General features: G+C 37.4%; 1 protein-coding gene across 45 annotated transcripts in view; it reads right to left on the bottom strand.

Moving 5' to 3' along the window:
- Positions 1-12,786, bottom strand: part of kcnma1a (potassium large conductance calcium-activated channel, subfamily M, alpha member 1a) — a 157,859-nt gene that overhangs the window by 61,621 nt on the left and 83,452 nt on the right. For all 45 annotated transcript variants that reach the window (XM_016667797.1, XM_016667801.1, XM_016667822.1 and 42 more), the window contains 5 exons: positions 11,657-11,750; positions 10,009-10,120; positions 2,484-2,559; positions 2,074-2,149; positions 1,462-1,632 (listed from right to left, as the gene is read on the bottom strand). In XM_016667797.1, the coding sequence (XP_016523283.1) occupies positions 1,462-1,632; positions 2,074-2,149; positions 2,484-2,559; positions 10,009-10,120; positions 11,657-11,750 (529 nt within the window). The remainder of the gene's footprint in view (positions 1-1,461; positions 1,633-2,073; positions 2,150-2,483; positions 2,560-10,008; positions 10,121-11,656; positions 11,751-12,786) is intronic.

Below are 12,786 nucleotides of genomic sequence, written 5' to 3'. Positions count from 1 at the left end.
CAGCCACCGGCACTTGGTCCTATTAAACTTCTGTCTGCTTCAGTTTAATACTGAATCAGCATTATACTGAAGCAGACTTTATAATTTATTTCACTGCATTGTTATTTAGAGAAGAGCTTAAAGAAGTGAAAAATGTGAATGGAAAACTCACATTCTTTGTCTGTTGGAGTTCTAGATCACAGACGGTTTTGCCTCGCAAATTACAAATATCAAAATTTCTTCTGGGAAGCACCAAAAGCAGCCCAAGTACCACCGCCGGCGTTTTTACCACAGTTTAAGAACCACTCCTCTAGAGAATGCACACTGCGGTGAGTGTTATGTTAACTGTGCTTATTGTACTAATTACTCATAAAGGCTGCATACAAAGTTTCATGTCCTAATCATTTAATTCATTTTACATTAGTAAAAGTGTTTTGCAGCAACTACTCTCTCTCGCACACACATTGCAAGTCATCACTGGGCTGAATAAACACAATACTGTCATTATTAATGACCACTGAAATCAGGGAGGCTACAAGTAAAACCGATAGGTATCGTTTTTCATGAGAAATCAGGTCAAAGCTTAGCAACAACAGAATTTGGATATCAGACCAAAATGTTAAATTGGATCATCTAAAGTAAGCAGTAATGTTAGGGGGCTTAATTTGATCTATGTTTCTAAAACTGCTCCAGACTGGAATCATTTTTCAGCCACTGCTGCTGACAGAAGGCACGCTAAGTTGCTTACATAAAGACTTCCAGAGCTTTCAGCTCTCTGAAAAACACACCATCTATCATCATGAGCACGAAGCTACATATCGTCACACATGTGTAGGTAATATTTAAACCGTCACGGATCCAAGTTCAGAAAAAAAAAGAAAGAAAAACTAACTGTGATTAGGGTAAATCCTTAATCCAGAGGCCCTCCAGCTGTGTGCCAGTGCTCATGAGTGCTTACAGGTGTGCGCATTCATGCATGCCTGTGTTTATGTTAATGTCCTTGTGGCAGCCCAACAGGATGCTAGATTGTAAAGAGGTGAGGGGGGCGGAGGGGAGGGGGTTGCTGTGGTACCAGTCAGGCTGGCCTGAGCCTCATCTCCCTGCCGCTGTGTTTGTTGGAAATGTGGGAGTAGACACGGAAGGAGGGGTGTCCTGAAACCGCAACTGCTTTCATAAGAGAATAATATAACAATATTATGAGACAGAAGCATACACTTTAATCCAACAGATATAGGGGGGACACATAAGGAGAGCAGACAAAGAAACACCGGGACCTATACCTAGAGCAGACAGGATACAGTAGGCTAAACACGAGGACACTGACAGATAAATAAGAAGTACAGGTAAAGGCAACAGATATTAAATTATTTAAAAAACATACTTTGTTAACATATCACAGTCATGATTTCAAATAGGTCTAAATAATATATTGAGGCAGGATATAAAAGTGAGGGAAGGGAGGAAAGAAAAGTTTGATTTTACCAAACCACCAAGGATGAAGAAGACCATGAACAGGCGGCCCAGGGTGGTTTTTGCATAGACGTCCCCGTAACCCACTGTGGACATCGTCACCATCAGCAAGTAGACGCATTCCCAATAAGACAGCGACTGGGAATTTTCAAAGTTTTCCCACGGATCCCCTGAGTTTTCCACCTACAGTGGAAATGGGAACAGAAATAGTGCAGATGATTAGACATAACACTCATCAGAGCTTCCTAAACAAATTTCTTAGAATTGAATACATTCAGCCAGCTGGGATATGTCTTTTTCATCATATCAAGCTTTGACTACCACCTAGTGGTGATATTTTATAATGCATGATGTGTTGCTGAACGAGGCTGTTGTATAGTTTATGACAAATTAAATAAATTATGTCAATTTCTTTGTTTGACTTGTTTGTGTTCGACAGCATTTGAAACCAGATAAATAGGGGAGAACAGCTGTGGGCCTTTGTCATTATTTACATATTGATTTTATCTCTGCACAGCTATAATGAACATTAATTACCAAACAGGGCCTCAAAATAACAGCTGGTGAAAATTTCTGTTGCTTATATGTCAAACATAATTTTTCTACTTTGCCAAGTTTACCTACCAGATGTATAAATCCAGCCGCCGTGAGCCACGTGCTTATAAAGATGGAACACAAGTTCACCAGCTTGATGGAATTGCTGGTTTGGAGACAAACAATCAGGCAAATTATAGAGAAACACCTGACAACAACCACTGGGTCCATACTTCCAACTGGTCAATCAAAATTAGCATAAATTATAATCAAAGAGAAAAGACATTCTGAATGTAAAAGCAAAATACCTTTTAAATACATATGTAGCTTTTAACTTTAATGTTATATTTGCATGCAGAGAAATGAGTACAATTAGTCCTTAAATATGTACAAAAGTTGAGTCAATCTAAGATGAAGATTATTGGATATAAACATTAAGGTGGTAAAAATTGAAATTGTTTCAAGTTTTAATACATAAAAAAGGCTTTTTTTTTCCTTACCTTGTTTTCAAAATATTTAGGAACTGTAATATTTCTGAGAACTGAATCAGTCTTAGTGCTCTCAGAAATCTTAAACCTGTTTGAAACAGAAACACATACAGAAAGGGGGTGAGAATACAATGTACAACAGAAAGAAAGAATTTTAAGGAATAAAACAAAACTTCAAAACAAAGGATTTGGACAGACACAAACGGTAGAAAATGATTTAGTCATGGCTGGGAAAGTACTCGCACAATGACAAACGTTAGTAGGGGTGCTATGTGGAAAAGGACTCCATGAAGGACCAGCAAATCATCATTGTTGTTTGCTGTAACCGTTCTAATCCCATGAGAAATGTGTGCACATCTTTAGGACCAAAGTAAATTGCTGTGATAAGAATTTCCATTCTGCACAATCAAAAATGCCTGACCATTTTATTAAATATTTATCAGACTACTAAATAAAACCACGACTCCATATTGCACATACGTCAGTGCTCAGGCTCTTACCCCAGTTGGAGAGAATGTGCATGCAGGACCAAAGTGTATGGTAAAAGCCAGTCTGCCCTCTCTTGTCATCCTGGCCATGGTGGCTCTGCCTCACCCTATAGCCATTCTGAAAGAGCTCTCCGCAAGACTTCTTCCGCCTCCAAGTCTCCTGGAGGTTCTCCAAGTTAACATCGCAGTGTGTGCGGCGGTAGACGAGCAGTTTAGGAGGAATCATCGTTTCAAAACCTTCCAATTGCAGTCAAACAATTATTTGAGAACAATTCTGTCTAGGTTCCTGGTAAAAATTATAGGAAAAATTTCCAACAAAAATCAAGGGGCTTCAGACTGAAGAGCTCTAAAAGTAAGCGGTTATCATGACAGTCCAGTCTCAGAATGTCTATGTGATCAAAATGTCAGCTCTAATAAGTGTTTTTTTTTTCCCCTCTCAGTTGTGTTACAGTGCCCTTAATCCCCACTACACAAACCGATTTACCTTTCTCTAGGCCCCTGTCAGAGCATTACCGTTAACTCCTGCAGAGCTCTCTCTCCCTCCATCAGCACACAGCTGTGTTGCACCTAATTTTCAAAAAGGTCTGCATCCTGCCAAGGATTAGCAGATATGAAAAATAATTCAGAGGGGAAAAAACAATAATCCTTATTCAGAAGGGGGTGTGTTCTGCTTTCATTGTGGCATTTCAAATCAACTCTAATGGTGGAGAAATCTACAGTGGCATCAAATTATTATTATTATTATTATTATTATTATTATTATTCCCACAACCCTGCAGGCATAAGCCAGTGTAGACGATGGATGAATGATACGATAATGGTGATAAAAATTACTAACAATTATTAAATTTTCATTGTGAATCAAAACTAACATCTATGAACACATTTTCACAATTAGAGATGTTGGAGTTACAAAAAACAGTGCGTCCCAGCTGAGGTATATTTTTATGCATTGTTTGCATGGAGTGTTTGTACTCCCCATCTCCTTTTATTCTCAGATACAAATGATCTTGTTCTCACTTTGTCCTTGCTGCTTTAAGGCAACGCATGACTCAACATTAAATTATTTTTTATTTTTTTAAAGGACTTGTTTAGGCTTTGTTGCAGCTCTAGAGGATATCTGTGGATTAAAAATCTCCTTCCTATGCAATTTTAGAAGAAATTTGTAAAATTATCTGATTACAGATACATTTTCTGTGAGAGTGAACATGTTACATTGTATATTTATGATGTTGCAAAACGCAAATAACACTGTAATACATAACATTTTGTAAGATTATATTTATAAGATTTCAATAATAATCGACGTCCTAGTTGGGAAATTTAAAAAAATGCAAATATAGAGTTCTCGCTTAAAAGATTAATTAAGTATTTAGGAATAAACTAATCAGTCAGTCTGTTCGTGCCCAATGACAACTTTAATATATATGTTGTTGTTCTTGTTTTTTTTTCCCCAAAAACAGAGACTGCTGGGAAAATTAATTTCAAAGAGAGGCAGTCTTTCAAAATGTAAATCTTTATTTGTTTTTGATGTACTTTACATAAAGATACATAAATATGGGCGGATTTGTTCTTAACTATATGCAAATTAACTCATTCTAATGTGGAACGACTGTTCCAGTGCAGAGAGCTGCAAAGCTATTTGGTTGTTTGTACTATTTTAGGAGCAGATCTGTCTGTGCAGTCTGAGATTTTGACAGACACTCAAATTTTGATAAGAATAAATTTACCACTTTACAGTCAACAATGTAGCTTTATGACTTTTCTCCTGTGTGATTAGCTGTACAATTACATGTCCAAGTAACTTTACTCTGTGGTGAAAATGATCACAGCGTAACAGAATGGTTTTTTTAGTGTTGACTACCGCCCACTTTGATATATATTCGAGCTATTGAGCTACTACTGACAGCAAAACTCATCGGTGTGAAAGTTGTTCTCTCAGTCAGCTATTTTCATTAAAGAGCGTTTAAAATTAAATTCAAACTTTGGTCAGAGGAAGCACAAAAGGTGTAGGATGCTTTTAAAAAGGAAACTGACGTCATGTCAAGTGTTCAAGATTGCTACTTTTAAACAATGAGTGCGCACTGAGTAAAAACAGGAAGCAGCAAGGTGCTCTAGTTTAACTTTTAAATGTTTAGTTTATAAAAGAAAGTAGGAAGCAGCAGTTTGTTGATATTTGTTGTCAACAAGAAATCAGAATAGGCTAAACTTAGAAGAGATTGAGAAGAGATTTAATTTTATTTGCGTAACTTATGTTTATGTAAGCTTATGAATCTGCTGTTATAGTTATTTCCATGTCCATATTTATGAGAATATTCTCATCTGCAAAAATCTGCCTTGTTGGATAAGTAGTACCGAGTTTGCTTCCAAACTTGGACTTAGATTTCTCTAAATTAGTTCCACCACACAGCAACACTTTGGTATATTGTTGGTTTTTACTCAGTTAGTATGAAGCATTTGTGTCTGTGTTCCGCTGTGTATCCGTGTATGTCAGCGGTTTTTAATGTCTTACACACTCCATGCTCAAAACTCACTTCTGAAGCAGAAGCAAATAAAACAATTAAGAAAAATCAAACACATAAATATAACAGATGTGCGTAAAAGTTCTCACTAACATGATATTTTACATGCATTAGCATCCACGTGTCTAAAAAAAAACATCTCAATGAAATTCCCTTCCATTGAGTACATGTTTTTGAATGTAAAAATCTCTTCAACACATGCTAAATCCTATTGCACTGGCAACTATCATAAATGCATACACACACGCATACACACACACGCACACACACCAGCTCACATGATGCTCATTCAAGAAGGCTTTTAGGGACTGTGCCAATGCTTACTTCATTGAGGTTTACCAGGCACGGTTCAGCCTCTAAGTCACGTGTTTTGGCAGAATTGTTTTGTCAATCAGCAGTCAGAGATGTTTCATCTGGTCTAATGCTAACAGTCAACTAAGCCAGGCTTAGAATACACGATGTTGAACTGCTCTTACCAAGCAAACACAATGGCCACTGTTTCTTCTTTCATTCACAAAGAACACAAGAGCAACAAATATCAACATCTTTGGGCTAAGATAGCAGTTACAACTCCAATGTTTGCCCTTTATATGCTTACTGCCAGTAGCTTATAGGACATGCAGCATAAAGCAGTTGCACTCACGACCCTGTCAGGCACATAAGCCTCTTTCATCACCATAAGGGATAAGAGAACGGTCTACTAACTCTCCACTAGGAGGCAACAGAAAGTAGGAATTAAAATCGCTCCCTCAAAGCAACAGCACTAAAACTTCAACACTGCTTTTTCACCCTGCAGTAAACAGCTGAATATCAGCAGACAGATTTGCACAGTCAAATATTTCATTTATGTTTTAAGTAATTTATTGTAAAAGTAACTTCATGCTGCAGATGGGGGAGAGTGTGAAAGCAAAGGCTCAGTAGCCACGAGATCTATGAGCATCCTTCAAATATCCACATGCTTATCCCACCCAGTCTCTCTCTCTCGGGAAAACGTGGGTTAAAGTTGTTAAAGAAGATTAATTTCTCTTCCTGTAGAAGCAGAACTCTACATGCTCTTCTAACATCAGCCCTGCATCATTATTCTCTTAATCAACATCCAATTTAAAGGAGCAGAAAAGAACAAGCACTGAATTGTGAAACATCATATATTCTGCCATAGGGTGCGTAATAAGCGGATACTCCATGTCAGGGGTGCAGGGTAGGATCTCTGGCAGAGGCCTTTTGATAAACACACCAACAGCAGACTTCACATTCAATTTACAGAGTGTACAGAGGGGTGATGTAATTGTGATGTATTATAAAGACTGTGTGTTCTCCAACGTTGTATGGAAAGTAATCTGGAGGAATTAAAAGCACAAGACCCGCCCTAATAACCTCTCTGACTTCTCCTAAATAAAACCTGAATAGAAAGTAGTACCAGTTATAGATTAGTACACTTGAGACCTGCCAGGTGTCTGAAAGCGAGCACAGAAAGATAAAGTAATTGATCTAATTTCCTAAACAATAAAATCCTCAGTGTTTTCAACTCAAACACTTTCTGAATAACACACCAACTGAGTTTTAGACCAATTAATTGTCTTTATTTTCCATTCACAACATGACTTCATTCCCTTGTTATTACAGAGCTCCTGAGGCATATTATAAATGCCGTCCTTGACTGATTCAGAATGCTAACAGATAACTTTCAGCACAACATCAGTACTCTGCAAGCTATCAGCAGCCTGTTTGGGTACAACAAATCCCAGTACTACTACGCACAGTTCATTTAAAAACAGTCGATTTGAGCAGTTTATGACATGTACTCATGAACAACATCAGGTACGTAATGTGTAGAAATTCTTAAAATCAATTATGTTTTTATTAGCAGTATAATACACCGTTACACATCTTTCACTGTGCTGAACAGCAGCCATGAGATGCTTTTCCACAAATTTCATGCCAGACTTCCCTGGAGTGGTTGTAGCTGAAAAGCTCAGTTAGTCTCATCTGTTTGGTTTGATGAGTCAAACTATTTACAGTAATATTTAAAAAAAAAAAAAAAATTAATTTAAAAAACTTGTGTGTTTACAGTTTTTATAGTAAAGATGTATTTCTGGCGTGTTTCGTAAGAAACTGGTTAACTTTTCACTTTTTACTGCAGTTGTCCAACAGTTGGAGACTGGTTTTACTTCCCTTAGGATCCTTCTCAATGTGCATAATGCCAAAAAAAAAAAAAAGAAGTTTCTCTGACAATGTTTGTTTTAAACAATTTAATTATTTCCCTGACTGTAAATACTGGATGGAAAAATGTAAAAAAAAAAATAAAGTTCATGTAAATTACAGATTAAAAATAAATTCATTTGGTACGTTTGCATTTCAGAATTTGTTCAGGGTTTTAATAAATAAAACACCAGTGATTTTGTAACAAAAAAAAAAACATTTCTGGATTTTTGCAATATTTTTGCTATGTTACATTAATCTCTTGCAGTAGAGGATGAATTTCTTTCATTCTTTACACTGAATGAAAATGATTGAGGGGAAATGCTGCAGGTCTAATAAAATAAATTTAGTAATGCTTATAAGACAGTCCCCTTTATATGTCCACAACCTACTTACATTGCCGCCACTTCTAAATTATTTACCTATTTTTTTTCTTAATCTCCAACAAATTACAATCATAGACAAAAATATCCTAACTGAGGTTAAGATGATTATTTTTCCCCCTCCATTCTGTTGTTAGTTTTCCCTTATTTATTTATTTTTCTATTGTCTTCAATAGCTTTCCCTTTGCTAATCTTTCTGCTTTGCAAAATCCTTTGAATAGGTGGAAAAAAGCAGGACTGATTTTAACCCAAAGGGACTAAAATCGTCCACAGGATTCTCTTTTTCTGTCAAGAATTCTACACTTATTTTTTTGAAAAGAAAAAAAAATATTACAGCTTTATTACTTCCCCAAGAGAAATATATTAATTCCAAAATTCCGGCACAGGAATTTTTAATATTCACAGGTGACTCCTCACTAAAACAACATTAGCTAGCGGCCACACCACTGTTTCAAATTTTTGCATCATCCTCATCAAGACCGTAACACCCACAGCTTCCTTTGGCTGAGATGAGGACACCTTACATCATGAGTAGCAGAAAGACGAAACACTCGCTCTCTTCATTCATTATGCTGTTTATCTTCTCCGTGAAAATGCTCGACCTTGCCTCAGAAAACTCCAGTTTCTGAAGCAAGGCTTTTAACTATTTTAATTTGATTTCTATGGTCAATAGCAGGTTAAATACTCATATTTCATCACAAGAGAATTTTGATGCACTCTCACTTTCAAAATTTGTTAAAAACAATATATAAAAACGAATGCCACCTTCTATTTTCTTCACTTTATTTCACTGAATGAACAAACTCCTACATTATTGTGCTGATTTGTGAGCTTTTAGTTGTGAATAAGTAATAAGATATACAAAAAAAAAAAAACCTATTATGAAGTGATTTTGTTGCTGGATGTTGGAGATTTTCAAATATTTCTCACTTACGCTCCACTCCCATATTATTTGTGGACATATTTAGAATTTGTGTAGCTGCAAACATGAAAGTAGGCATGAAATAGTCATTTTTAAAGATTATTAAACTTATAAACTGACATGCAGTGCCAGCATGGTCCATTCATATAACACTATGACCAAAAACAACACCAAATGTTCAGGTCAAAAGCCCCCTGCCGATCAGACAATGTCAGTATTGGCAAACATTTAAATGTAGATGCTGTGATCATAAAAGAGCCAAAAACAATTCCTGGATTAGAGCATCTCTGATTATCAGCCCTGAGCTTTTTTTTTCAGCGTCTTATCAGAAGTAAACACAAAGTGAACTCAAAAGAAAAAAAAAGAGCAGACTTGGAAAGAAACTCTTTTCTCTGCAGTATAATTTAGGTCACGGTTCTCTGAACACAGTGGGAAAAGTAGGTCGTTATGTAATGCAGGTTAGGGTGTTTTCCAGTCTGCTCATGCATGAGTGAGTGCAGCAGTGTATACTGGGATCACACATGCCTTTGCATTTTTCGTGTGGGTGTGAATAAAGCCATTAGAGGGCAGTTACTGACTGCAGTGAGGCATTACAGGTGCAACTCCTTAACAAAACTACTACATAATCTAAAGCCACACACACACACAAACACACACACACCCCCACACACGCACGCACACGCACACACACACACACACACACACACACACGCAGAAACAAGAAAACCACAGCCCCATTCTTTCACTCCCATCAATCCATTTCACTCTGCTGTGTCTGTGTTAGCTGAAACATCAGAGGAACCTAGCCCTGTCACTTCTAATGACGAGGGAAAGTTGACTGCAGCCTCGAGCAGCAAGGCCTCAGAGACATGCCCCCACCAAAGGGGAGGCAGACGGGAGGACCGGGAGGCTCAGGGAGAAACGTGGAGGTATGGAAAAAGAGGAGGGCATGCAAGGATAGAAAGAAAAACGGAATGGGGAAAACAGGATTTGCTAAATCTCAGCATATATATTTAAACTTACCAAGCCAGCTTCTGTTTAGGTACACAGAGACGAACACAGGAGGAACGGTGAAGAAGTCGACCACTGAGTTGACCTCCAGCCAGAACCACAGCTTGTCATTGGCTGCTATAAACTGCCAGAAAAGAAAAGTGACAACAATGCTACTCAGCATAGCGACTAACCTACTTTTATTTAAATAGCAACCACAAAAAAAAAGAGCCCGGTTGTTTTTCAAACTTGTTTTTTCAGCAACAGTGAAGAGCTATTTAGACGACAAAAGCTTCGTCACATTTGCTGAATCGTGCAAACCAGTGGCAGTGTAAGCAGCTTATGCTTTTATTTATCCATTCATTCAGGATGTCAAGCTTGGTTTTGCAAAATTAGATGGCTGCTGTGGTCATTACAATAGTGCCAGTTTAAAACGTAGAGGCACTTTATGCATGATCCAATATGGATTTCCCATAAAACACTCTACACAGTGATACAGTATAGAGTGCCTTGAATTCAGTTATCTTACTTCATGAACATCACTGTATGTCATTTATGTGATAGACTGACAAAAATAGTATGTTTTTCAAAATATTCAATTAAACTCCTCTCCTTCCTTTCCAGCTTCCCCCCATTTACTCTGATGCCCATAAATCACATCCAGTGCAATCACATAACTAATAAATCCAGCTGAGAGGCTCGTTGGAGAACAACCAGCATCACAGAGACCGAAGAAAACAGCACATGGTCAGTGATAATGTTGCATTGTGTAATACAAAAATATCCCAAGCTTTTAACATCTCACAGCTCCCTTTGTGATGCTGGTTGTTCTCCAATGAGCTTCTCAGCTGGATTTATTAGTTAGGTGATTGCACTGGATGTGATTTATGGGCATCAGGGTAAATGGGGGGAAGCTGGAAAGGATGGAGAGGAGTTTAATTGAATATTTTGAAAACCATACTATTTTTGTCAGAGTCTATCACATAAATGACATACAGTGATGTTCAAATGCAAATAATATAGAACAGCTGCAACCTACCAAGGAGAACACAAATCAGAAAAGGAGTCAAGAACCCAATTATAACTTTGAGGAGCTGCAGAGATCCACAGCTAAGGTGGGAAATATTATCATTATAGCCATTAGTAGTACACACCACAAATCTGGCCTTAGAGAATAAATCACCTATTGTTGAAAGGATGGCATAAAATGTACAGTTTTAAAGTTTTACCACAGCCCTGTAGGGGACTCAGAAAAGACGGGGAAGAATCTGAACTGATCAAATGACTTACAAGTCACATGTGTTTCTGTTACAATGAAATACAATAACAGTTCAAGCCTAAACTGCATCTGTGCATTCTGATTGAGCTTAAGCTATTTTTGAACATGAAGGGCAAGGGCTTCTCTCTCTAGATGTTCAAAAATGATTTCCCAGACTTGCAGCTGTGATTGTGGCAAATTATGTTGTTTTTTTGTTGTTGTTTTTTATCTGAGGGGGACTGAATACAAATGTACCCAACACTTTTCAGATTTTCATTTATGAAAATAAAATCTGAGAAGCACTAATAATTTTCTTTTGACTGAAGAATGTGTGTGTGTGTGTGCGCGCATGTGCGTGCGTGCATGCGTGCGTGCGTGTGTGTGTGTGCAGGTCTGCGTGTGAATGCATCTGTGTCTGCTTACCCGCAAGCCAAAGTACAGGAGGAAGAAGACGTTGAAGGCCATATCGATTTGTAGTGTAAAATCTTTGTAGAAGTTCTGGCAGGATTCTATAGGACTGGAACACAAAGGCACAAAGAGAGAGAAAAGAACATCATGCTCAGGTCAAATGCTCATGAACCGATAACATATCTCTTCTAATGTACACCTAAACTGAGAGGAGCTTAAATAAAATGACGCTGACAATGTCAAATTAATATGCTCATCAAATGCGGATTAGAAAAAAAGTGTTGCAGTCTTATAAGTTACTAAGCGACCTCTGGTTGGTACAAGTAATTTTATCAAAATGCTGATTTCAAAATTTCATAATTTAATTCCAGACTTCTGCATAGCCACAACTTGTAATGGTTGCTTATGTTCGATCCAGAGAGCCAGACGAGGACTGAGAGTTACATGAAAGCCTCGTTGCAGTGCCAATCACACACAGATGAAACGGCTAAAAAAGAACTGAAACTCCAAGCTGCTTTGATGCAACAGCATGGATGAATTATTTAGTCCCTGTCAAACCCAAATATTATAAAGGATATTTCCTCAGCTAAAGAGAATCCAGGAGTGAGCTTTTTAAAAAACAAAAAAAGGAAGCTGGAGATGAATTATTGTAGAAACAGAGTGATGATTACCCATTAGGAAGTGAGTGTCTAAACACAAAACAAGTAATCAACTCACTCTATTGTTCCTTTGGGTGTGGGCTCATTGCATTTTGCTATAGATTAATGGGGGAATTCTGCTCTTGCAAAAGCAGCAATCTGCTTAATCCATAGACTCCTAAGAAAGTCCAGTCAGTATGTTCAAATCAATCTGTGCTATGTTTTTTGTGTGTGTGCTAACAAGACTAAGAGACAGAAACAAGTTCATACCACAATACAATTTACAGAGGTGGAAGATAGGCTTAATCTTCATATTAAAATCACATTCAATCGCATGCTTTATTAAAGCAGCTGAGTTCATTATGGACAAGAATATCTCCTAAACAGGACAAACAACCAAATAATTTATGACCGAGTGGCCTGACACAAGTATACTAACTAGTAAGACCTTGAGAGTAAAAACAAGAAAGAAAAATCAATCTTAGCACCAGTTAAATTTTTTTTACT

This window comes from Poecilia formosa, unplaced genomic scaffold (genome assembly GCF_000485575.1).
Source record: "Poecilia formosa unplaced genomic scaffold, Poecilia_formosa-5.1.2 Scaffold12, whole genome shotgun sequence".
Lineage (NCBI taxonomy): Eukaryota > Metazoa > Chordata > Actinopteri > Cyprinodontiformes > Poeciliidae > Poecilia > Poecilia formosa.
The sequence above is the reverse complement of the archived record's forward strand: the minus strand, read 5'-3'. Positions and strand labels throughout refer to the sequence as shown.